Raw genomic sequence first — 26522 nt, 5'->3', positions numbered from 1 at the left:
TCCCTTCTACTCCCAGTTTGACCCTTCTGGACCAAACTGTCCTGGAAGGCCTAGACAACAGGTTCACACTTCATCTTCTGTATGCTTCTCCACCTGTCCTGTGAACTGTCTAATCAATATTACTGGCTCCCTCCCCATTTAAGTCCAGATTCCTTAAAAAGGAATCCAAGATCACAACAATCTGGCACTGAATGATACTTTGCAACCTACTCCCTGCAGCAAACTTGACTTCCTGAGCAGTTGTTTAGCAAACCATCCCCCAATCTGAACTGCTGACCGGGGTTCACCTCCCCTGGGTAAGGCCTTGCCAAATTCCAAGCATCCTCACCTAAAGGTATTTCCTCTCTCTGAACACTTGTCACATAATCATGCCTGGTCTTTCACTCTTCTGTATTTTCACATGCAGGTCTTATTTCCCCAAAATTGATTATAAGTCCATCAAAACCAGCACTATGCCTTTTAGCTCTAAAATCAGCTACAGTGTACTGCAAAAACAGAGTTGCAATTCTAGTAATCAGTATGTATTTTTAAATAGCACTAAGAATAATCTGTATACATGGACATTTAATTTATCCTCCATAGACCTAGAGCAAAAATACCAAAATGTATAATGGAAAAATGTATTTGTGCCTATGATAATTTAAAACTTAAATCTATTCTTTTATAAGATCTGAATGATAACAAAAATGTCAGCTTACAAAAAAGGAAGACTCCCTACTTGAGTAGCTGGGTGCCCAAATCTCTTAGAGACCGAACATCTTCTGTGAATCTTCATTTACTGTGATTTTCTACAATTTGCAATTTAAACTCATACTAACAAATTCAACAGTTGGTAAAATCAGTATCATAAAAGTTTATATATTTTGCAGCTTCCCAAGAAAAACATCACAATATAAAAGGAGGGATGGGAGAGACTACCACACACACATAAATCATTGCTAGAAACCAAGTGTCAGGGTATTTTTAAAACACACACACAGAGAGAAAGAATAAAGAAGAATTCAGAGAAGGAAACAAAAGCATTTGTTCTCATGAGCATTCTAAGACCTCTGTCCATTTCCTTGCTAGCAGCCACCCAGCTCCTCATTGGCAGGGACTCAGTCTTAGTTATCTACACATCCTTAACATCTAGCACAATCCCCGGGACAGGGAGATTCAAGAATTCTTGCCTGAATAAAAAAATGCATAAGCCGATAACAAGATAAAAATTAAGGCACTTATAATAAAAAAGCTTTTCAAAAAGTTTAAAGAAAAATTCTATTAGACAAGTTACCCATGCTGAATTTCACATTGCAATACAGAGGCAGGCTCTGTGTCCCCTTACCTGATGCACAGGCACTTTCTGCGGGGTGTTCTGGGGTGATGGATGGAGCTGTGCCCAAGGCTGGTGATGAGGGTGTGGGGGTGAAGACTGGTGGTGCAAGCCCGGGTGGGGCTGCAGTGGAGAACAGGTTGGCAACTGCTGAAAAGACGGCTGCTGACCAGGATGCTGTTGGCCAGGTATCAGTCGTTCCTGGATTGCTTGTGGGTCTCCAAGGCCAACACCAGGACAACCATTTGGTCTCATGTGCCCAGTCAACTCCCTTGGTGCCGAGGACATGCCCATAAATGGACGAGACTGCTGCATGTTTCTGGGGCCCATATTCCTCTGTCCGATTCCCATGGCACCAGGGGGCTGGTGAGATGGCTGAGGATGGGGCATATTTGGATAACTGCCAACTTCCATTGGTATCCCAGCACTTCCCGGCCTGACTTGTGGAGGAGGAGTGCCTGCTGGATTACTCATTGCTTTCATGGGTGACATGGGAGGTGGAGAGGCATAAGTTCCCTGAGGCTGTGAAGGATGCATAGTTTGTGTGTTCATTTGGTTAAGTGAGCCACTGGGGTGGATGGGCTGCTGGTGCATTAGTCCTTGACCACTGCTTGATGGGAATCCTACAGCATTGGGGTATCTTGGTACGGACTGATTCATTGGAGTATTATTTGTAAGGCCTAAATTTTGATTCATCCCTGTATTGTTAACTAATCCCTGATTTAGGTTACTGTAAGGATATCGAGAATACTGCCCTGAGTTGTTTATAGTAGGAGAGGGGACTGTCTGGCTCCGAGAACTAAAGTTAAGGGTTTGTGGCCTAACAGCCCCTTGTTGAGGAGGATTCGGGGAGAATCTGGGACTGTGGGCAACGGATTCTCCATGGAGAGCAGTAGGGGGGTGGTGATGGAACTGTTGCACCGAGTGACGCAAGGAAGGTGCCATGCTGGGACTCTGCTGGGGCACGTGGGACAAATGGCCAGGTCCTGAGGTGGCAATAAAAGGATTTCCCTGATTGAGGCCCTCCTGGCCTTGGGAAAACTGGCTCATCCTCTGCTGGGGCTGACCATGCTGCTGCATGGAAAAATCCCCACGTGCCATATAGCTGCCCATCTGCTGCATGTGCTGAGGGTGGCCCTGTGCAGGGGGCCCCGACGGAGCCGGCTGTGGTGGCTGTGGTTGTGGCTGCTGCTGCTGGTAGGGGGCTCGTATCTGGTCTGGTACCTGAACAGCCCGGGGCCCCCACATGGAGCTGCTGTCCACAAAGGATTGCCCATGCCTCTCATTCTGCATGCCAGGGTAGACGCCCATCTGACCGCCACCACTGCCACCATGGGGCACCTGAGGAACGGGAGGGGTGTGATACTGCGAGTGCGGAGACGCGAGTCCGTTCCCGGGGGCGTTGCTTATCATTCTGCTCGGCTGATCCATCAGATGCATCTTTTGTTGTTCGTACTGATTATAGTGATCAAAATGTGTCAGCTTTGTTTGATTTTGATTAGTGGAAGGATGATGAAGGGATGGCTGTAAAGAGGCAAAGCCTTGGTCTATCGGCATTTGCTGACCCATAGGATTTACTGGATTTTCCGGGTAACCACATTCTCCGAGGCCTTCAAGACCTTCACTGAAAATATTCCCATCCTCGCCAAAAAGACTCATCATTCCTGGATCTGCCATCTTCTTCCAACACACGGCTCCTCCAAACCACAGCTCAGGAGCTTGCCTGTGCTTCACTTCACTGAGGTGTTTGCCCTCAAAGCCTATAATCCTTAACTAATCTTCTTCATGTCATTCCATATTTCTTTAATTCTCTTGGACCCTGCAGTGTCAGGCAAAGTCTGGATATAGGTCCTAGAAGGGAGTCAGGGGTGAGGGAGAAGAAGGAAGAAAACATAGAATTAGGATCCGATGATAAAAACTGCCAGTATTTTGTACATCTGAATTTGTTCTCCATCAACAATACTAATCTAGCTCCCTCACGGAGCTGTATTTTATAAATTTAGTTCACTTTAAGAGAAACTCATTAGCTTCTACCAGAAGCATTATTATGATCGGTTACTTAGAAAGCAAGCAAAACACTAACCTTAACCTTAAATTAATCCATTCACTACACTTCCTAGCGTTCCATTCTTGGATGAAACAGAACAAAAGAACACAACATGAAGCAGCAGCAGCTGCCACAGCAGGCAAGCAGATGTATGAATATAGCCAAGCAGCTCATCTGCTGAACTAAAGCCCTGGAAATGCTCTGGTTACCAACAGCCCGCCCTTAACCTTATTCCCCTGAGCGGTGTAATCAGATGAGCAGCAGCAGCACCGAGGGCTGTGAAAAGCTCAACTTAGTTAAATTGACTAGAGGATTATACAAATACCAAAATCGGTCATTTCATACAAATTAGATATTTACAGCCCACACACAACTATGTAACTGCAACAGAGGCATCTAACAAGAAAGTGTTCATAATGATGTTGAAAAGCAACCTTGAGAACGGCATAATAAATTCATAATTTCATTATGCTTAATGCCAGAAATATACAAGTTTCAGAAAGAGACTAAAAGAAAAGCTTTCATTCTCCAAGAGGGCCAATTTCACTCATGGCTCCGAGCCTGTGATGGTCCCAGTCTGCACTGACACAGGCAGCCCAATCACCAGGCTCATTATTCTCCCACAGGCACGCTGGGCTCTGGTGGACCAGGAGCCCACGTGACCACTCAGAGAAAACTAGCTGGGTGCATGCTTTGTAGACAATGACTATTCTCGTAACTGGAAACACAACTTTCTCCAAAACTGAACATTATTTTAACAGAATAAAGTTCAAAATATGCTCTCCTTACCACTGCTTTAAGCCCTTTTGGGACAAGGCAGGACCTAAGCAGGTAGGGAGACAGGTGGGCAGGCACTTGCGTTCACACCCTACGTGCCTCCAGCGCACAGTGTACGCTATGTAACAGGCTGCATTTTATTCCAACTCTTTCTAATAGATCCTGTGTCGGATTAAAATAACTAGTTTAAAGAATGCTTTGACAGTCTAAACAGGAAAGTGGTTTTGTTGAGCGCTAATTAAATCAACAGCCTAATAAAGAACTAATTCATATAGAAAAAATGCCTGAAATCTTAAACATCTTTGGAATTTAACTCATTTTTTCTCTCTTATAAGTATATTAAGCATTGTGTGATACTAGCCCACTTGAAAAAACAGTATCTTGTTGAAAAATTTCCAAAGTGATGCTATAAACAGGCTCAGTCATAAATTCTACTGACACGCTTCCATAAGAGCATGGGAATGAACAATGGGCTAACCAACACTCCTGAGAACTTACCAGTAAGACATGTAAAAATTCCGTTTCTGCCTGCCCTATTCTAACACATTCCTAACAAGAGGAGAATTTTGCTTACAGAAAATGTAAACAACCTTCCTGTTCACTGTCAGAACTACAGACATAACACCTGAGAGGGTCTCAGGGTCTGTAGTTTCCAGGTGACAGCTGTCAGCTAAAGTCAAAGGTCTCCTCACTCTGCCGCTAACTGCCATGAATTTTCTGATCTACTTTCTCCAAATACAGAGGTCAGATGGGTGAAAATACGGTGAGCATGAAAACCGTTTTACTGAAAACATGCTCCTTTACTATGAGACCATTTTAAAATCCACAATAAAGAGAGGTAGGCATCTCCAGTGCCAGTTGCAACAAATATTCATAAATTAAATATACTCCTAGGAAGGCTAAACAGTCAGTCGTCATTTATTAAGGTTCATTCTAATTTTCAAATAAACAGATACTGGATTGGACTTAATAATAACTTAAACCAGCCATGCAGACCAACCACTTACCAAAATAACCTTTCAAATTAGCTTAAGGAAAGTAACGTCTACGTATGTGTCTTGGAAGGAGCAGCTTCATCCTCCAGGGTCCGCTGGTATTGGAAGAAATGCTACTGACTGGATGAGACTCCGGGCCAGCTCCAGGTAAAAGTGAGCCTAGAGTGAGTGGATGGCTTAGCCCACTGGTGACCTTCTCTTGCAAGCCCACTGAGACCAGAGGCAGAGCCAGATCAAACTTGGAGAAGCGACGATGACGTTGGTGCTTACTTTTTATCAGCTTAAGATTCAGAAGAGGGGCAAGGGTAGGGAAAAAACAGAAAGCCCTCCCTGAGAGCAACCATACTGACCCTTGGCTATGTTCCTCTTCCTTCCTGTTTCCCACACCTTTCTACTAAGTGTCCCATCCCCAGAGGCACGAAAAACACCAGTGTTACACAGCATCAACTAGGCATGTTGCTCACCACAACTATAATCACGCTCAGGTGAAGTCCAGGCAGGGAAGTTCAAAAACTGGCTTTGTAGTCTGTCATTAGTGACTGCGCCCTGGGACAGCCACCAAGGCCTTCTTGCCCCTTTTCTGACCTCAAGACCCAGCTGGCAGCTATGCCAGGAATCCATCTGGTAGCTGCATTTCATATTTCTGATTTGAGCTAATCTAATTAATTTGTTTTGGTCCTTTTTTAAATTTGATCAAGACCATCTGAATGCCCACTTTCCCAAGTTGCAGCTGCAATCTATAATTCTGTGTTTCTATAAAGGATATTCATTCAAAACTCCATTCTGAAAGCTTCTCCCTTGTCTACACTCAATATCTAGATATTTTGAGTCTAGATCAACACTGTTCAATGGGCCACAAATGAGAGCCAGTACGTTTAGTTTTTTAATTTTCTAGTAGCTATATTTTAAAAGCAGACCAAAAGAATGAAATTCATTTTACCAAGTTCTATTTAATCCAATAAATGCATAATACTGTCATTTCAAAAGGTAATCAATATTAAAAAAAAAATGAATGAGCTAGCTTACATATTTTGGTATTGTCTGAAACCCAGTATGTAATTTACACTTACAGTACATCTCAATTCCTATCAGTTACATTTCAAGTGATAAAAATGGACATATGGGGCTCATGGCTTCCATACTGGACAGCATAAAATATTTAAAAAGAAGAAATGGAAATAACAAATTAGCAATGACACTTTAAAAAGTCTCATAATTATCACCTGGGTAATAAACATTTGAGTTGCATTTATGTTTGATTTGGCTTTATGTAACAATTAACTCTCAAATCACAATCATTCATTCAAAATGTATTTACTGCGCACCTACTGTGATTCAGGCACTGGTCTAAGAGCTGGAGAGAGATCAGTAAATAAAATGAAATTCCCTCTTGTCCTCATGGAGCTTACATGTATCTGTAAATGACAAATCTCTTAAATAAGAACTAAGATTCGGGGCTTATGTTATTAAGAATGTAGATTACCACTTCACAAATTACTCCTCAGTAATTTCTGATGAGGAACAGTCTAACTAGATGTGAAAATATCTAGCGAGCAGTACAGATCCATACAAAGGAGACACAGTAATTCAAGTTTCGACTCAGTACCCTATTGCCAAGCATTTTCTGAGATGTGAACTAACGGACAGTTCAGAAGATGCCCGTGTTTGGGAGTGAGGAGGGGTCACAACGAGACCACTCAACTAACAGAATCATCAACATGAGAAGTGCACTGTGAAACCAATTACAAACATTTTAGAGTTAGTAAGCACTCTGAAAACCTCCTAATCCAAATCCCTCTTCATTTAACAGATAAAAAAAATCCTTTTATAGACTGAGAGGAGTAAACCTTTTACTAAACATCTCAGTGACAGTTCCCAAAGATGAAAGAAATGAATGAATGAAATGGCAGCTTACTAGTGAGGACAAAATACTAAAGGCTTACATTAAGTCTGTTTTATTCAGAGAATCACTAAAACAACTGCTTCCATCACCAAATAGAAGAGAATTTCCTTTCCAAAAATGTTTTTAAATTATCCTATATATACCTTTTAGGACACAAGCATATATCAACACCAAATTGGAGCTACTGATAAAATTTTACTGGGAAATAGCCAAATGAAAAATGAGCAGATCCAACCACAGAGAGAATCAGTGATAAAAGCAATGGGTGCACAAGATACCAAGATGTAAGAAATGTCACCAAAAATATTAATATTTTGAAAAAATATATGTATATATAAAATGTGCTATAACATTTTAAATTTTTACTTATTAATTTTGTTTTATATATAGTGATTTTCTGACCTTCCAAAACAACATCAACAATTATTTACTTCACTCTTCTCAAAGCAGAATGGCATTTGCATAGCCGAGTTTTAATTTGGTAGTGACTCAGAACAGGTGTTTTTCTTACAGGTGTGGACTGGAAACCTAGCAAGGAGATAGGTGAATATATCACATCTTTCACATGCAAAGTATCTCCTATAGCTCAACCACTTTTTGTCCAATTGTGTAAGTAAAACATCATCCAAAGGGAACTTTTTTCATAAACAGCCAAAATGTGGGCAAGAGTGAAATCACAGGATATTTGCCTATTAAAATGCCAAAAACAATGTTGCTGTTTATGGCTTGATTTTGAGTTGTTCTATTTAAATTTCTCTCCTCTACCTCTGAAGAGCATGAGGTATAGAACACAGCTGTGGTAATGATTCTGGGAATGGGGGTGGAGCATGAATCAGAATTTCCAAGGGAGCATCTTGCAGCTGAAAAAAACAGCACATCACCACCCTCACCATAACCCATGGAGAGGCCTCTCTCAACCACTAAGGCAGCAAAACGTATCAAGAGGGGCAAAGAATCCACACACTGATAGGCGGACACACACAAGATAAAGGGCTCACACTGCTGAGCTTCCACTCAAAGTGAAAGTCCTTTCAGCTAGATCCTGAAGCCTGTTACCAGCCATCTCCCCAACCTGCCCTACCACAACCCCGCCCCCGATAGCCACTTGGTAACATCTAACAGGGCCAATGTTTGCTGGAGGAGGAGTCATCTATACAACTGACAAGAACCTAGATAACAATCAGGAAGTGTCCCCCAGGTCACCAACACTAGCATATCAGTTCACCACAAAGCATTTTCCATATTTGTTGCATCGGCCAAATGATGCCCTTTCTGAAATCCCTGGGTTGGCCCAGGGGGCTAAGACCACATTTTCTTCCTCATCAGTATGCCAGGGCATTGCCAATGCTCTATGACTGTGCCGTGTGATCCAGCAGCCACCAGCCACATGTTGCTATTTAAATTACCTAAACTAAATAAAACTTAAAATTGAGTTCCTTAGTTACACAAGCCACATTTCACGTGCTCAAAAGCCACATGTGGTTGGTGGCTGCCTACTAGACAGTGCCTATAAATGAACATTTCCATCACTGCAGAAAATTCTATGGATAGCACTCCTATGTATTTCTTCTTAGAGGTAACATGTTTCAATAAATGCCATATTAAATGGCAGCGATCCTCTTTCGCAAAAAATATTTTCTCCTCTTCAGAGACCACTATCCTTTTTAAGGTCCATATCTACCCTTTAGGATGAAACATATGGTATTCTTTCCATATATCATATTTTATGTTAACTATACTTAGACCCTATGTCTCCTTCCTGTATTATCTCCCAACATATATTCCTATTTCTTCATAAACAATGTTCAGTATGTTAGGAATAATTCTCAACTATACAAAATTCAGAAACTATACAAAAGTTTCAGAAAGAAAAAAAAGAAGTACGTGAAGTCCTTCTAAGGTCTGTTTGTCCCCCAGTATCACATTAAAAATAAAACCATGAAAAGTAATAAGGTCATATTACTACATTACCTCTCATTTTGCTGATATTAATGGAAGAGACATTTTTAATAAGGAAAACTACAGACATCATATAGAGCAACACTACGCCTTATATTAGCATTCCCTATGGCAGTAACATCATTTCCGTCTATCTCTTCAACCTAGTTAAACATTGGGAAGCAAGCCTACATCCTTCCTGCCACCATTCATTTAAAAAAAAAGTTCTGGTCTCAACACTTTTACACTACTAAATGAATTATCTTATAAAACACAGATTGCATCATATCTCTCCCTGATTAAAATCCTTAAAAGGATCTCCCACAGCTTTCAGGTTCTAGTCCAAATGCTCCAGCGTGCTCAAAGGCACTAATAATCAAATCCTTATCGACCTCTCCATTCTCAACTCACCTAACTCCCTTCCCTCTGTCCCCTGAAGCACTCACCAACACCCCCATTAGGTATATCAAACTACTGTAAGTTTACCGACCATCCATCAGCTATTTCACACCTTCCTCACCTTCAAAATCATGTTCTCTTCTCTGGCCTCCTTTTCCCCTCACTGTACAGCCTGGCCTCTTTTTCATCTTAGTTCCTTTATTATCACCCATCTCCGGAAGCTCCTGCCTTCAGCCCTCCCTCTTCAGGCTGATTCCAAAGCCCTCGCTGACACTACCACACCACCAACATGAGCAGAAGCTACAGAAGTGCCAAGCACACTACTGTTCTTGTGTTCACCTCCCTCTCTTTCTGAAGACTGGAGCCTTGCTATGGGAAGTGGAGTCCTCAGAGAGCATGTCTGGCACTCCTGGAAACTGGTAAAAGACACAGAGTCCCAGGCTCAACCCAGACTTCCTGCACTAGAATCTGCCTTTTACTAACAATGGCCCCAGGTGATTCCTGTGCATGTAAAGTTTGGGAAGTCCTGCTCTCAGACTCTGAGCTCCTCCTACAGGATAGCACACACTGACCACTCAGTTAATATAATGGATCAACAACAAATGACACATGTTGCAAAGAATTACAATGCCATACACAGATATGTCACTTAAAGAAAGTAGTCGTGACATTTGTGTCTGACAAAGAAACAATACTGACTTCATTCAAAGACTTATGAATAGCCCTTAATGACAAATTTAATCTATAACGGCTTGCAAGGAGTGGGTATCTAAAGATGGTTTAACTTTAAAGATATGCCCATCTGTTTGCCAATCATTTGTGCAAGTCAAAAAAATGCAGTTAACATTAATATCTAATGCTGTGTTACATAACATGCTATTTCACAGGTTTCTTGCAGAAATCTTTCAGTTATTTCTACATAACTTTGAAGAATCTGGCTATTGAGTCGCCTTTATGATAAAAAAAAAAAAAAAAAGTTGTTCTTTTGTTCCTACATGCAATATTGGGGCTAATATATTTCCTTTCAAGGCAGCTAATGAAATAGCACTTGGCTAACAGATTAAACTAAATGCATGCCCACAGCACCAGTTTTTTCCTAAGTGGTCAAAGGAGTACATTACCCCACACATAAGTTATGCCACAGAAGCACAAGGATCATGGAAATTTGTGTCCTACAGAGAATGGCCTTTACACCCTGCAATTCAAAATTCAAATACCACTCTTTGAAGCTAACTCCTAAAGGCTAAGCCCACTGAGGTGGCCAGCACCTTGACCCTAGAGATAGCTGACCTGCTGCTCCATCACAGACACTAAGAAAATACATCCAGCAGGGTCTTCATTCCATGTACACAACATGGCCCAGCAACAGATGAGTACACATTCTAATAGCACCTGAAGTACTCAACATTGCATAGCAAAAGAGCAATGAAGACGCATTTATCTATATATACCATAGCTAGGTGTAGATCAAATAGGTAGCTATATAAAATGTGTATCTATCCCATATCTTTTTTTAAGAGACAGGGTCTCGCTCTGTCTCCCAGGCTGGAGTACAGTGGCACAATCATAGCTCACGGCAGTCTCCAAGTCCTGGGCTCAAGTGATCCTCTCACCTCAGGCTCCCAAGTAGCTGATACTATAGCTGTACACCACCACACCCAGTTAAGTTTCTTTTTCTAGAAAACAAAGTCTCACAGCTGGGTGCAGTGGCTCAAGCCTATAATCCCAGCACTTCGGGAGGCCAAGAGAGGCAGATCACAATGTCAGGAGTTCAAGACCTGCCTGACCAACATGGTGAAATGCCATCTTTAAAAGGAAAAAAGAAAACAAAGTCTCACTATGTTCCCCAAAGTGGTCTTGAACTCCTAGGCTCAGGCAATCCTCTTGCCTCAGACTCTTAACGTGCTGGGGTTACAGGTGTGAGCCATTGCACCAGGTCTCATATCTTTTGAATGTTATCCTAATTCACTGTAATATGGTAGAAAGAAGAAAGTCAAATGAAGAGACAGGTCTAGAAATAAGTAAATGAAAAATTTTAAAGTAATTTATTTTGGACAGGAAAAAATTAAATTTCAGAAATGTATTTCAACCTACCTGGCAAGAAGGCTTAAAGTACAGACTTATGGAAGAGTTACGTACATTTTACAAAATCTGCTGATTGCTATTATGTATCTTGCTTAATATTATAAAATATCCTGGGTTTTGTAAAGCTCAGGGTGGTGTATAAAGGGCTAATGACACCATGTTTATTAGCTTGATTTTTAAAAATCACCATTAGGAAAGATTTTCCCACTCATTCTAGACTTACTTCAAGCTACTGACTTGACACACACACAGAAACTCCAGGTGATGTCAGGTCTACAAAAAGTGAGGGTGGAACAAAAGGAAAGGAAGGAAGGAGCTTCCCTGTGGTCATGCTCTGTCCGGGGACCCCCTTGGCAATCACCGGCTCCTATAAGGCTGACACCGAACCTCTGGAGGAGGATGCAGAGGTGAGGTAAGGGCAAACGTGCTGAGGGGCTGAGAAAGCAGCAAACAGCCAGCTGCTCTTGCAAGAAGCATGCTCTTCATGTACTGACGGCAGTTGCCACTGATTAACTGATTTGGCAATTTCCTACATTCTTTTACATTTTAAAAAATTTCTGGAAAGCTGAAAAGGGATCTTTTTTCACATTCTGGGGGAGTTTAAAAGTGTACTCAATCCTGCCTGGTTTGAAAGACAAGGGATAAAAAGGGTATAAACAGTCTTTTCTGATATGCACCACCGACATTCTTTTTCTTAAAGGAAAAAAAAAAAATTCTTGGGCAACATCACAACTGAAAATAATTTGTCTATTCTCTTTGCTAGAGCAGGGCACGTGTGATGGGAAGGAAGCCTTATCCATCATGAATAAACCAGAGCACAAAGACAGGCAAAGCATCACAGCATACCAATGGCAGGGGTCACACAGGGAGCTGCAGGGCTTTTGAAGACCCAGGCCTGTTAAGGTACTACAAAAAAAAAAAAAAAAAATAGGAATAATAAAAATTCAAATTTTCATCATGGAAGAACATGATACAAACAGGAATTCAAACTGTAAATGAAGGTTGAGATCTTTGGAAGAGTATTAGAAAAAATATTTTGGAAAACTGTACCAAATCTCAAAAAGGTAAACCTACAGGAAGAAAAAAAAAAACTGAAGAAAATAAATGTAACTTACTCAGTGACTATGATATTCAATTTTGGTTTCAATCAAGTTACATTTAAAAAGGAGATGGAATTAAGACTAGAATAAAGAGTTAACAGTTTCACATCCAATATTTCACAATCATTTCAACTTACAACAAATTTGGGAAACATTTTTTCTATGCAGTAGGCCCCTTTCATCCTGGGGATATGTTCCAAGACCTCTAGTGGATACTCAAAACCATGCACAGTACCAAATCCCATTGCTGTCAATTGGAACACACTTCTATCCATGTCTTCCACCCACAAATTTAATGTGCTTTCCATCTTAACTAAGCACTTATCAGGCACTGTGGCTGTAACTTTTGCAGTTTGAGGTACAGCACCAAAATTAGCACAGATTTGTTTTTCTTTCCTCACAATTTAACTGACAGAAGATTCATTCTTACAGTAATACTTACGTTTACTTCTAAGATTTATGTATATCTCAATATGCAAACATTTTTTCTTTCTTTATGAGCTTTCACTTTTTTATTTAAAGGAAGCATTTTCCTGCTTCTCTTTGGCATATCCAAATCACCAGGATCACTACCCTTGCACTCTGGGGCCATTCTGAAGTAAAATAAGGGTGACTGGAACACAACCACGTTGATACTGCCGCAGTTGACCTGATAACCATAAGACGGCTACAAAGTGACTGACAGGCAGGTAGCAGCTACAGCGTAGGTATGCTAGGCAGAGGGATAACTTATGTCCTGGATAGGACAATGCAGGTCAGTGCAAGACTTCATCATGCTACTCAGAAGGGCACACAATTAAAAATTTAGGAGCTGTTTTATTTCTGGAATTTCCAGTTAATATTTCTATACCAAAGTTGACCACAGGTAACTGAAACCGCTAAAACTGAGACCATGGAAAGCAAAAAACTTGGATGGGGCGGGGAGTGTATTGTACCTACATTTATCATAAATGCAGGTAGGTTCATTGGCCACAATGCCACCATAAGCAAAACTATAAATACTATGCAGCTAAACATGCCATCTTTTAGTCAAATTAAATGTCTTCATTCATATTAGCACATGATAAAAGACAAAATTTTATCCACAAACTCTGTATATACAACTTAACATCTTCCTACATCTTCAGCAAAGGTTCAACCCCAAACTGGCCTCTCTCCTTATTCCCCAGCAGTCATCTGGGTTTCCTTCCTTCCAGATAGTCGTGTACTAGGGGAAAAACTAACTTCAAGAAACATCTTTTATAATATTGTCAGTAATTATTAGATTACGAAAACTATAATACAAAGCATTTTGTAACAAATTCTTCTATTACTTTTTTTGTACCATGCTATTCTACATCATTGAGCACTGACTGTAATGACATGCTTCTGCTTCACATATTTTCCCTAAAAATCATTTTGACTAACCAATTCTAATTTTAAGTAGTTTATACATACGAGTGTGCAAGACTCTTGACATTAGGACAGTATTCTAATTTGTAGGTAAGCTTCATACTTCAGTTTGAAAAAAGATCGCACTTATGTGGTCATAAATTTCTACATTGTGTCCATTTTGATCATAGATCAATATTTAAGTACATATCAAGTTAGCAAAGACACTGTAATATAAGAAAAAGTAAGTGGAGTGAGAAGACGCGCTACTACCAGACATGACATTTGTTTTGCATAATGAGGATGATGAAAATAATTTAAGTCTACCTATGAAGCTTTGAATTTTGTACTTGGTTTAATCAAAGATTACAAAAAGAACTAGACACCTACTCAGCTTTGAAACACAGTGTTTACTAAGGCCTCAGACTGCCACACCTTGTTTTAATGAGTTTAACTACTATACATCAGTTGATAATAAAATTATGATCCAGATAAAGAAATCTAAATAATTAGGTTTCATCAGGGATAATACTTGCATCATACTATACCGACCCACATTTTTAAGTTTCCTCCCCAATATCTGCTATATCTCTAAACATACCAAAATCCCAACTTTATACTCATTCCTCAGAAATCATTTGGAAAGTCACTATTCTACTAAACAAATCTAACAAATACACTTTGGGAGGCCGAGGCGGGTGGATCACAAGGTCAAGAGATCAAGACCATCCTGGTCAACATGGTGAAACCCCGTCTCTACTAAAAATACAAAAAATTAGCTGGGCATGGTGGTGCGTGCCTGTAATCCCAGCTACTCAGGAGGCTGAGGCAGGAGAATTGCCTGAACCCAGGAGGCGGAGGTTGCGGTGAGTCGAGATCATTCCATTGCACTCCAGCCTGGGTAACAAGAGCAAAACTCCATCTCAAAAAAAAAAAAAAAAAAAGAATATAAATAAAGGTTTGGCAAATATGTTCTGACAGACCACATATCTCAATTTTCTACTTCAAAACACATTCACAAGCACTCTGTGCTTTGGTTGGGCACCTGCCTGGACCTCTGTGTGTCCAAATGTCAAATTTCCTTAGCCCTAAAATTCTGCCATCCTAAGACAGTGAGGTAACTTATGGCAAAAGTTCTTAAATACCACTTTTTACTCAAAATTGCTTAGATCATCATATCCAAATAACTTTTATTGGCCACATACAAACTGGTTATTTAGTAGCTTTTAACCTTTCAGAATTATGTATAACACTTGTAGAATAAATCTAAATTTTCTGTTATTGACACTGAGGTCTCCTTGAGGGTGAAGGGTGGGAGGAGGGAGAGGAACAGAAAAGACAGCTATTGAGTCCTGGGCTTCATTCCTGGGTGATGAAATAATCTGCACAACAAACGCTATCACATAAGTTTACCTATGAAACAAACCTTCACATGTACCCCCAACCTAAAAGTTAAAATAAATAAACATTGTTATCTTAATTTTGAAAGAAATCCTTTTATGTTTTTCTTTAAATAAATGATATACTGTTTAAAGGTTAACCTGTAAATATAGACTATATTTCAATATTTCTTTCATCATAAACCATCTCAATGTCCCCATTATATCTCTATAAATGTGCACAGCGTCCCCAGGTAGGCAGGCACATCAAGAAAGACCTTGCCCATTGCAGTGAGCAGAGATCGCACCATTGCACTCCAGCCTGGGCAACAGAGCGAGACTCTAAATCAAAAAAAAAAAAGGAAGAAAGAAAACCTCACCTTTTATGTCTATCACTTGTACCCCCAATGCCAGACACAGTGCCTTAAAATAGGTGTGGAATTAGCCATTACATAACATCTCAGTATATCACTAATACTCCTTTCTCTTGCCACAAAAACATGGGAGAGTCAATGATTGTGTGGGCTCCTTAAGGCTTAATTCACACAAGTGAGGGGTGGGTTTTGGGTTGGGGTGGGGAATTAAAGCATCTTCCTTCTCTCCAATAATACTGTGCCATTAAAAAAAAAAAAAAAAAAAAAAAAAAAAAAGTATACTGATGACACCCTTCCAGCTTTACAATTCCTTGCTAATGTAATGACCTGCTCCAGATTTCAGAGCAGACCCTTCAAGGCAACATGGCCTGGCAAATTTCCCATCAACAGGGCCAAGAACCCACAGTTTTTAAATTGTGCTTTTTAGAGAGTTGCACATTTTACTTAACTGTGGAGCACAGACCGGAAGAGAATGGTATGAGACTGGAACCAGGAAGACCAGTTCAAGGGCTCATACAGGAGTTCAGGTAAGAGACCATGTTGCTACAAAGAAGGAGAAAGACATACTCAAGACAGAGACTTGTTTCTGGATGAAGGAGAGTCTGGGACTATAATGAGGATTGTAGCTTGGGTAACTGAGCAGATGGTAAAAACCTGCACTGAAATGTGGGGAACAAGAGAGAAGCAGGATTTATTTATTTGGTATGGAAGAGAGGTGTAGAAAAAAATTCACACAGAGCTCTCCAGGAGACAGTGCTGTGGAAGCAGGGAGCTCAAGAGAGAACGCTGAGCTGAGATATGGCTGTTTAAGTCACTGACAAACAGAAGGAAGACAAAGTTGCAGCAGATGAGGTCAACCTGCAAACATGCTTAGAATAACAAGAGAAAAGAGCAAGGACAGAATCCTGAAGAATATCAGCACTCCAAGGGCAGGCAAAGGAGTCAGCCAACAAGGTAGGAACAAACACCAAGAGAAAGCTTTAAGAAGGAAGTGACCAACTGTTCAGATGCTACAGAGAAAGAAGAAAGATAAGACAAGTGTCCATCAGACTCAACAAATTGGATATTAACTTTGTTAAGAGTAGTTACTATGGGCAGGGTGCAGTGGCTCACACCTGTAATCCTAGCACATTGGGAGGCCGAGATGGGCGGATCACTTGAGGTCAGGAGTTCAAGACAAGCCTGGCCAACATGGGGAAACCCCATCTCTACTAAAAATATAAAAATTAGCTGGGTGGAGTGGCACACGCCTGTAGTCCCAGCTACTCAGGAGGCTGAGGTGGGAGGATCTCTTGAGCCTGGGAGGTCGAGGTTGCAGTGAGTCATGATAGTGCTACTGCACTACAGCCTAGGCAACAGAGCAATACCCTATCTCAAAATAAATAAATAAATAATGAAACAGAATGGGGATAATAGTTGTATTTATTTCAGAGAGTTATTCAGAACATTAAGCACCTTAGTATTTGTAAAGCACTTAGAACAATGTCTGCCAATTAGAAAGCACTACATAAGCATTTGTTACATCAAATATACAATTAAACTCTAGCAGAAGTAGGCACAGAGGGAGAGAGGAGTAAGAAGGGGCATAGAGGCAAAGGGGGAAATTAAGGAAACATCTTTGAAGAGATGAGATGGGAGAGGTCGTAGAACCCCCTAGGATACGCAGGAAGGTGGGTGCAGATGGCAGGATGGCTACAACTGGCTCGGTGAGTTCTGCAGGAGGCAGTGGTCATGAGGTGCTTGTGTTAAAGAATCAGCAGAACACTGGGAGCCCACTGAAGGTCTGAGACTGACTCTGAACTGTAACTCAACCTGCACTACAAAGAAATTTCTTTTCTCATTTGTAAAATATATATGATCCCACCTACCTTTAATTCATCAGGCCAAATTAGATTGTGTGATGTAATGTACTTGACAAGGTACTTGATAGCTAATTAGCACTCAATGCAGATGATCACACACTTCCTGTTTTAACCTGAAAAAATCTAACATACAAAATATTAAACTAGGCTGTGTGGCCTTGATCCAGTTACTTAACCTCTCTGATTCTTGGTTTATCTGCAAGATAGGGAGGTGGAAAGGGAGCTGAAGAGAATCGCAAAAGTCCCTTCACTCTAAGATGCTAACCTTACTAGCCTCACAACTGGAAATACGCTAAGTATAGCTGTCCTCTTCTGAAATCCACACTTCTGGTGAAAGAAAAATATTCCAAATTTCAAGAAGCACAGATAATTGATAAAAATATAATTATATACATAAACCAAATGCATATATAATATGTAAATGATTCAGTGAAGCTTCAGTTTTAAATGCAAAATTACATTTTATAGAAAATAACCAGGAAACTATTAGTAATCAGAAAGTAATTGCTTCTCCCTGCAGGTAAATTAGAACCTGTATTTGGTAGTAAACGTGTGTACTTCTGACATCAATCATTGTAAACCATCACTTCTCAGAACACATTCACTTGTTTTCATTGGTGGAAATCCCCATACTTCCCACCTAGAGGAAGGTAAGTTCGCACTGGTGTCTGCTGGCACCATCTCCAGGAAAATGGCTGAGGTACCTTCCAGAGCCAGTCCCAGAAGCCTGGAGTGCTAGTCCTAAAACACAGGAGTCAGCTGAAGCAATTTTCTCAGCAGAGTAAAACCTCTTGCTACCCTTTACTCCTAAACAGGTCTGGCAGCACACAATCTCTGCCTAATCACCCACAATATAAGCTCTCTGCCACACAACCGTAACCCTTCCAGCAAAATAACAATTCAAGGGTTCAGAATGTAACTGCAAGGGCATCCTATAATGCAGATGCTTAAGGTATTCTTTCCATTTCCCATTTATTTTCTGAACAAATCTGAGTGAGAAGTAACCTCCATAATTTCCTTTTCCAATAACAAAATAGCTTAATGTCAACTGTCATCCCCAGGGATGCTGTACTTAACTATTTCAAATCTCTAACAAAAAGTGTGCTTAGCAATATAAAAAAAAAAATACATAAAAATTCCAACTCTGTGCTATGATCTGTCTTGATGGTACACTTTGGGATACTACTCAGAATTCCTAACTATGCAGATAGAAGACATCTCTCATCAAGAAACCACAAGAAATTTCATCTTCAAGCCATCCTTGTGATCTTGACTTCCACAATTTTTAAAAACCTTCAGAAGTGATAACATAACTTTCCTTTAAGATGTTTCCATCCCTAACAACCTGACATCGGTGCATTTCCCCACGTCTGGAATCCAGAGTTTAGGAACTCAAGCGCTGGCCGGGAGCCCTGTGACTCTGAGAGGCCCTTGGCCACGGGCTCCTGCCTCTTTATCCCCAAGACTTATCGCTGTGACTAGGATAAAGCAGGTACATGAATGCCCTTGTTGAAGAAATAAAAGATAACAGTTCTTTTTAACAAATAATCCACCAAAATTTGAATTTCTGTTCTCAATATGGAAAGGCAAATTGGAAACACTTGAACGTCAGATGTGCAGATTCTGTCCTTGCTTGTCCCAAAGCTTATCTGCCCTAAATTTCATATACCTAATAGCCCCGAGCCATCCTATTCAACACAGGCCTATGACTTAACATCAGCATTTTCTCTTCTTTAGTTTTTATTGACGTTTAACCAAAATTAAGTTTATAAATGTTACAGTTTATTTATAAAATCACCACCGCTCAAAGATTAATGATGTCTAATTGTGACATCTCTCCAACACTTTAGAACAGCTTAAGATAGTCACAGAGAAAAATGAAAAAAAGAAATATAATGCCTTGGAAGGGATGAAGAAAAAAGGAGAAGTCTGGAGTAAGCCAACTGTAAAAAAAAACCAGCTAGATCTGGCCCAAATACTCTCTTTGCCTCAGGCAAATTAAAGCAGCTCTCTAAACTTCAGCTTCCTCATCTATGAAAATACAAATTCCATCCCTCCACCACCTCCTCACAGGGCTACTTGGAAGCAATTCATTTAACGGTCACAGTGGCTATTAACAAAATGCCTTGCTTACAGCACTCAGTAAATGTCAGTTGTTCCCCCTGCTGTCCTGCACCAACCTTAATCTAGTCACCCAACTTTCCTTACTCCCAGTTTAACCCCAAATATATGGGGTATCTCTGTAGGAGCTGATAATCTACAACACCCAAATGCCGGTACTCAAGTTCTGAACTCTTGTGCTGCAGTAAGAATTAAATAGTGCCTTTGAAAATCACAACCACAGGAAATCTGCTGCCTTCCTAGGCCAGAAACAGGCTGGCCAAAAGGGACAGGAAGGCAGTGGAGCAAGGCCCCTGATGAACCACCATCCCAGATTATGAAGGGCATCATGCTGTCATGCCTGTAGAATCTGTGAATCATTGAACATGAGAGCTAAAAGACTTGAGACCTAAGCCAACGACTTAACCTCACAGAGAAACAGTGAGAAGGCAAATGCTTTGTTCAAGGCCACCCAGCCAGTCAGTGTCAGAGCAGAGGCGGAGACCCAGGTCTATGACTCTGGGAATTATGTCTGCTCTGCATGGTGCTGGGTCCTGTGTGGTAAATATCCTAAATTGCTAAAGAATGTGTCTACAATTTCCCCACTACGCAACAGGGAACAGGGTCCGCAGATGAGGCAACTATATTTAGATATAAGTGGGAAAAACTTAACAAGCATTTGAGTCCTTACAACTTTAAAACAGTACATCCAAATACAAATCTATGCAGTAAGCTTAAAGTCGTAACTTGAAGCAATTCCAAATAAGGTAGCATTCTAAACACGTTCTAACCGTTGGCGTTATCACTGAATGTGGTGTCCTGTCTCCAAGGTCACTATTTGAAGGAAACAACATTCATTTACATAATTTCTGGCATATTAAGTCAACTATGTTAGGTTTTTTTCATTTAACCAGCAGCGTACTTGCTTCCCCCAAATGTCTCTGAGCAGCCCATCTACACACAGAGATGTGCTCTCTATGCCATCATTCCTACATTCCTTCCAGATGGTGGCTAAATGTCAGTAACCAACTCCATTTCAGATGGAGGAGAAGTAGACTGTGTGACTGAGGTGCAGGCTTTTCTCAAAGACCACCAGTTTTACCTAGGGGAGAAAAAAAAACTGAAAAACTATGGTTATACAGATTTAAGTATTTGGCAGGCATTTCAAAAATCAACAAAATAAGCCCATTACAGCCAGGAAAACAATTGACAGTTTTGTTGCCAATATAAAATTTGAGCACTCGCGTAAAATAGCAATTTTGGAAAACCTGTATCTACCACCAAGAACTTGACTGTCTTAAAGGCTTTCTGATTAGATAGGTGGTAATATTAACAAATACAAATTTTTAAAAAAATGTTTAATAAAATATGCCAGCATCTGAAAGATTTACGTCACGTATTAAACCAATTATTTTCCAAATTACCAATGAATGATGTTATAAAACCATGAATGGTGAAAAGATCCATTCAAAGTGCAAGATAGACCAATAGATTTTAATGAACTCAAGCACAGAAATTTCACTGATAAAATTTTAGATTCTACATTGAAACTAACCTTTAAGAAGCTACCCCTTGTAGAGTTTTGATGTAGTATCAAATTATCTGAGAAAGCTATTCAAAAATTCCTCCCTTTTTAATTACATGTCCACATGAGACCAGATTTCTTCATGTTCTTCAACCGAAATAACATATTGTAACAGACTGAATGCAGAAGCAGCTATGAGAATCTAGTTGTTTTCTCAAACCAGGCATAAAAGAGATTTACAAAAATAGGGAGGAATGTCACTCATTCTCAATAAACTTTTGTTTAAAAAAAAAAAGTTACGCTATTTATATTAACTTGTACTGGATCTAATGCTGATTTTAAATAACTAAACATGTTTACACTTCTCCGATTTAATTTCAAATGTAGTAATTATATAGATCTAGCCAACATAAACCAAAGCTCTTTAGGGTTCTCATATGAAAACCATAGCTCTAAATGATTAGCAACCTTATTATTGGTTGGTAACACTGCTGAAAATACAATATGCCGGTAATTATATATTTAAAACTTGTACAACGCAAAACATTTTAAGCATGGCAAAACAAATCCACAAGAAGACCTTTCAGCTATAATACCCTGGACATGAAAAGCATGGCCACAATCATACCCATGGAGTAGAACTAGAAACTCAGTAATTTCCACTATCTCAATCACCAAAAAAGCCACAGGCATCCTTGATAAGGCAGGGCTAGAATAAGGAGCCACAGACACTGTAATAAAGGCTTCTTAACTAAACTCTCTGGCTTTCAAGACAAGTTGGTGTGAGGATTGCAGAAAGGAGAAGTGGGTAAAGACAAATGTCCAAGCAGCCACCATATCAGATGACCAGGTCCTATCTGGTGAAGAAAAGGAAGGAAATAGCTTACTTTTGCTTTGTAATTTACTATTAGAATGCTTCAGTATTTCATTTGTTCTTCTTTTTGCAAAAAGAATGCAACATCCCCGACCCCAGCCCAACTACTTTGTACGAAGAGAGGACCCAAAAGCTTTCATTCATGCATCTGGCTTCAACAATCCCATGAAATGAGCAGAATAAATATTAACACCCTTTTACAGGTAATGAAACTGAGGCTCTTGAGAGTTTAAACAACTTCCTAGTTGGGTGGGAGAGCCACTATCCTACCCCAGGTCTTCCTAGCACCTGCCTGAAGCCTCTCTGACACACCAAATAAACCAGTGGTTCTCCGGACACGAACCAGCATTGGCAGCAACAGCACCACTGGGGAACTCGTTAGAAACGTGACTTCTCATGCCAATCCTAAATCTGAAATTCTTGGAGTAAGCCCTGGCAGTCTGCTTTACTAAGCATTTTGATACACAAACTACTGGCCTAGAAACAATAATGCCTGAAGCAGGCACCCAGCTACCGGGACTGTGGTTCCCCAACAATCTCAATCTGCCAGAGCTCCATAACAAACTCCACAGCCTGGTGGCTTAAACAGAAACTTATTTTTCACAGTTACGGAGACTGGAAGTCCAAGATCAAGGTGCTGGCAAGGCAAGATTCATTTTGAGGCCTCTTCTCTTGGCTTATAGGCATCCGCCATCTCACGGTGTGCTCACATGGACTCTCTGTAAATTGGGAGAGTCAGCTCTCTCTTCCTCTTTGTCTAAGACCACCAGTCTGATCAGATCAGGATCCTACCTTATGACCTCACGTAATCTTAATTACTTCCCTAAAGGTCCTACCTCCAAATACAATCGCCTTGGGGATCAGGAGCTTCAACATATGAGTTTGGGTAGGAGAGAGTGACACAATTCAATCCATAAGACCAATCAGAAATAAAATGCCGAGGCTTCATGCCAAGGCTGATGTTGCTGGTCCAGGACCTCACTTCAGAGCCCTTGATGTGAAAGGACAAAGAGAAAAGGGTCCACTTGGAAAACCAGCAGCTGCCAAAGGAACACCAGTACTGAGGAGCCAGGCCGCTGAGCAGGGATCTCAGGGACTCCCACAGAAAAGGGAAGAGGGAAAGTAATTTCCCACACAGGTGCTGCCGCTGGTGGTTGCAAGCATTTCCTGGACATTTACTCACATGCCAGGCCCTGTGCTAAGGCTTCAGATGCACTCGTTCGTTTAATCCTTGTTACCCCCATTAGAGAAATGGAAACCAAGGGCTTAAAGGTTAAGTAGCCTGCCAAGGAGCCACTGCTGGCAAGCGGCAGCAATGGGAATAATCCCTGAGACTGCTTTCAGAGACAGCCGTCTTACCCTCTACTCTCTCTCTACTAGAATGGAGAAGGGCACACAGGCTCACGTGGATGATACTCAATCACGGAAGGCAATCACAGGAGCTGGAGATGCAACAGCATAATGGTGCAGAGGACAGGCTTTAAGGAAACACAAAAAGCCAAAAACATAGATGGAATGATACTTCATTAGTAATAAAAGAAAGGCAGCTATCAAATTGGCAAAGGACAGTAATGTCCACAGTTGGTGAGTGCAAAAAACAAAAACAAAACAAAACCAAAAAAATGGATAACTCATACACCACTGAAAGAAGTGTGAACTGATATGGCCTTTCTGGGGCCAATCCAGGAACATGTACCATATTTAAAATGAACATAGTCTGGGACCCTTTAATATCCCTTGCTAGGAATTTAGCCCGATGTGCACAGAGAGGTATATAAAAGGCTGATGACCTTTATAGCCGGTCCACTTTCAATACTGAAACACTGAAAACGACCGAACTGGACATTGAAAGAGGTCAGATAAGCAAAGTTAGATGGAACAGGACACAGTCATTTGATCTAGCTGAAAAGATCAGTTTCTCTGTGTGTTGATATGAAAAGATCAGCCACATTATTTTGGGAAAAAAGGAGTGGCACAGCTGTAACACGCTCACACTCTGCAACCCTTCTCCCACGAAAAACCTTGAAGATTAATTAACGTACCTGAATTTATCAGGGGTGGGGGCTTTTACTGTCTACTTCACGCATGTTTTATGGCTTGAATATTTTGGAATAACCATACTTACAATCAGCCAGAAGTTAGAAAAGTAATTTATTACAATTTTTTTTTTGCCTTTGTCAAACAAATCTGGCATCCATCCAAGTTCTGCTTGCTGATAACCCTCACAAGGCCTCAGTTTCCTTTCAGTTAAGCAGGAAGACTGTGGGGATGAGAAGTTGGTTGCCTGATTTTCTGATCTCACAGTGGACTCTCTGCTCCTTCACAGCACTCACTGAAGCTGAGCTTCACTGCCTCCTGCATGAGGAGGGACCCCCAGCGAGGGAGCTCCCTGAGGGCAGGCACAGAACGAGCCTTGTACACCTTTATTGCCCCAGGGCTCCCAGAGTGCCCAGTACAAAGATTTGACCCACTAATAATTCATGGACAAGACAAACTAACTCCTAACATATTTAATCAATACTAAAAAGAATGTGTCAGTCTGAGACTAATATATATTTCAAGAAAGTTCTGAAAAAAAAAAAAAATTTGTGCCCACATACGTTCACCATTCATGCATTACTCCAGCCAAAAAAAAAAAAAAAAAGGCTTAAGGTACATGTAACATGAGGGGGAAAAATGGAATTTGCTAATTAGGAGTGTCTCAAAGAAAAATACTGTCTTTAATATCTGACAGCCACTATCATATGACAATATTTGCTATCTTGCTTACAAAGTTTCATCAGCTATACTATGCCAAAAAGTGTGCTGCAGAGAACTAAAGATATTTTTCCCTCTAATAATTAGCTCCCATATAATTTTAAGCAATAAATATGTACTGTGCACCTACTATCTGTCAAACACTGTTCTAGGCACTGGAAATGCCATCAGGAAACATTGTAGACAATGATTCCTTTCTTCAAGGAGCTTAATTAAATTCTCGTGTGGAGAGAGTCAAACAGAATAAATAATAACTAAAAGGTAAGTGAGAAAAAACAAAACAGGGGGACAGGTTGGAAGAAGGCGCTGCAATTTTAAATTGGGTGGTGAGGGGTTGCCTCACAGGGAAGAAGAGAGTTATATACGACTGGAAAGCAGCTGAGGAGTCATCCCAGCAGGCCCTAAGCGGCCATGAGAGCATTTTGAGGAGGTCAGAGCAAGTGTGGAGACTGAGAGGGGAACTGGTACCTGAGCACCTAAAGGACAGCAAGGACAACACGTGGTATATCATGAGATTCTGGATGGGAGAGGCTGGAGCAGAGGGTGGTGCTTCTGTGAGGGCTGAGGTTTTGCCTGAAGGAGGTGGGTCATGAGTGTTTTCAGCAGAGGAGGGACATGATCCAACTTCAGCTCCGAGAGGTGATTTGACCGCTATGGTTGCAAACAGACTGCAGGCAGTACAGGCAGCAGCAGGGAGAGCAGTTGGGGAGCTAATGCAGTAACACTGCAAGTACAAAAGGCCACTTGGGCCGGGCACAGTGGCTCACGCCTGTAATCCCAACACTTTGGGAGGCCAAGGCGGGAAGATCACGAGGTCAAGGAGATCGAGACCATCCTGGCCAACATGGTGACACTCCGTATCTACTAAAAATACAAAAATTAGCTGGGTATGGTGGTGCGCGCCTGTAGTCCCAGCTGCTCCGGAGGCTGACGCAGGAGAATCGCTTGAACCCGGAAGGCAGAGGTTGCAGTGAGCCTAGATCAGGCCACTGCACTCCAGCCTGGCCACAGAGCAGAACTCCATCTCAAAAAAAAAAAAAAAAAAAAAAAAAAAAAAAAAAAAATGCTGCTTGGACCGAGTGGTAGAAATAAAGCAAAAAGGTATCAGATTCTGCATGTACCTTGAAGGCAGAGCCAGAGGCTTTGAGAACAAGTTGAATGTAGCATGTGAAAGAGTCAAAGAGGACTCCAAGGTTTCTAATACCACAATGTGATAAAGGTTCTGAAAACAATGGTTTCGGAAAGTACTTTAACATCTGCTATATCATTTTGCATCAAAGTCCTATGATGTAGGTTGTGAAGGTACAGAGTCACCAGCTTTCACAAAGGCAGGCACAGGACGTGGAGAGTTAACTGTTCTGTCCATATACATAGTTACATTAGAAACAAAATCGTGGCCTATATTTTCTAGCCCAAGTTCAGAGTTTTTTTTTTTCCATTATATCGTGTAGCTAGATTTTTTCTTTTCTTTTTTTTTTTTTAAAAGTAGAGTGTTGCCATACACAGAGGAAAAGGGGAAACCCTGCTCTAGGGAGTTTCAGATGCTCCCTTGCACCAGCGGCCCACTAACATGACTCAGCCGCTGCCCCAAAGGGAAGCCTCTTTGGCCAAGTGAAAGCCAAAAAGAGGAAGGGGCCAGGCGCGGTGGCTCACGCCTGTAATGCCAGCACTTTGGGACGACGAGGTGGCGGATCAACTAAGGTTAGGGGTTTGAGACCAGCCTG

At 40.9% G+C, this 26522-nt stretch overlaps 1 protein-coding gene across 7 annotated transcripts in view; it reads right to left on the bottom strand.

Moving 5' to 3' along the window:
• Nucleotides 1–26522, bottom strand: part of CHD7 (chromodomain helicase DNA binding protein 7) — a 180371-nt gene that overhangs the window by 115882 nt on the left and 37967 nt on the right. For 5 of the 7 annotated variants that reach the window (XM_039464557.2, XM_074386678.1, XM_039464560.2 and 2 more), the window contains exon 2: nucleotides 1325–3163. The exons of 1 other annotated variant lie outside the window; for it this stretch is intronic. In XM_039464557.2, coding sequence (XP_039320491.1) covers nucleotides 1325–2989 — 1665 coding nt within the window. In that variant the 5' untranslated portion in view covers nucleotides 2990–3163. Of the gene's footprint in view, nucleotides 1–1324; nucleotides 3164–5143; nucleotides 25821–26522 lie in introns of those variants that run through there. One more of the 7 variants, XM_074386677.1, reaches the window with a different exon arrangement.

Source organism: Saimiri boliviensis, chromosome 15, assembly GCF_048565385.1.
Source record: "Saimiri boliviensis isolate mSaiBol1 chromosome 15, mSaiBol1.pri, whole genome shotgun sequence".
In the NCBI taxonomy this organism is placed as follows: Eukaryota; Metazoa; Chordata; class Mammalia; order Primates; family Cebidae; genus Saimiri; species Saimiri boliviensis.
Note: the sequence above shows the minus strand (reverse complement) of the source record. Positions and strands in the feature narration are given on the sequence as shown.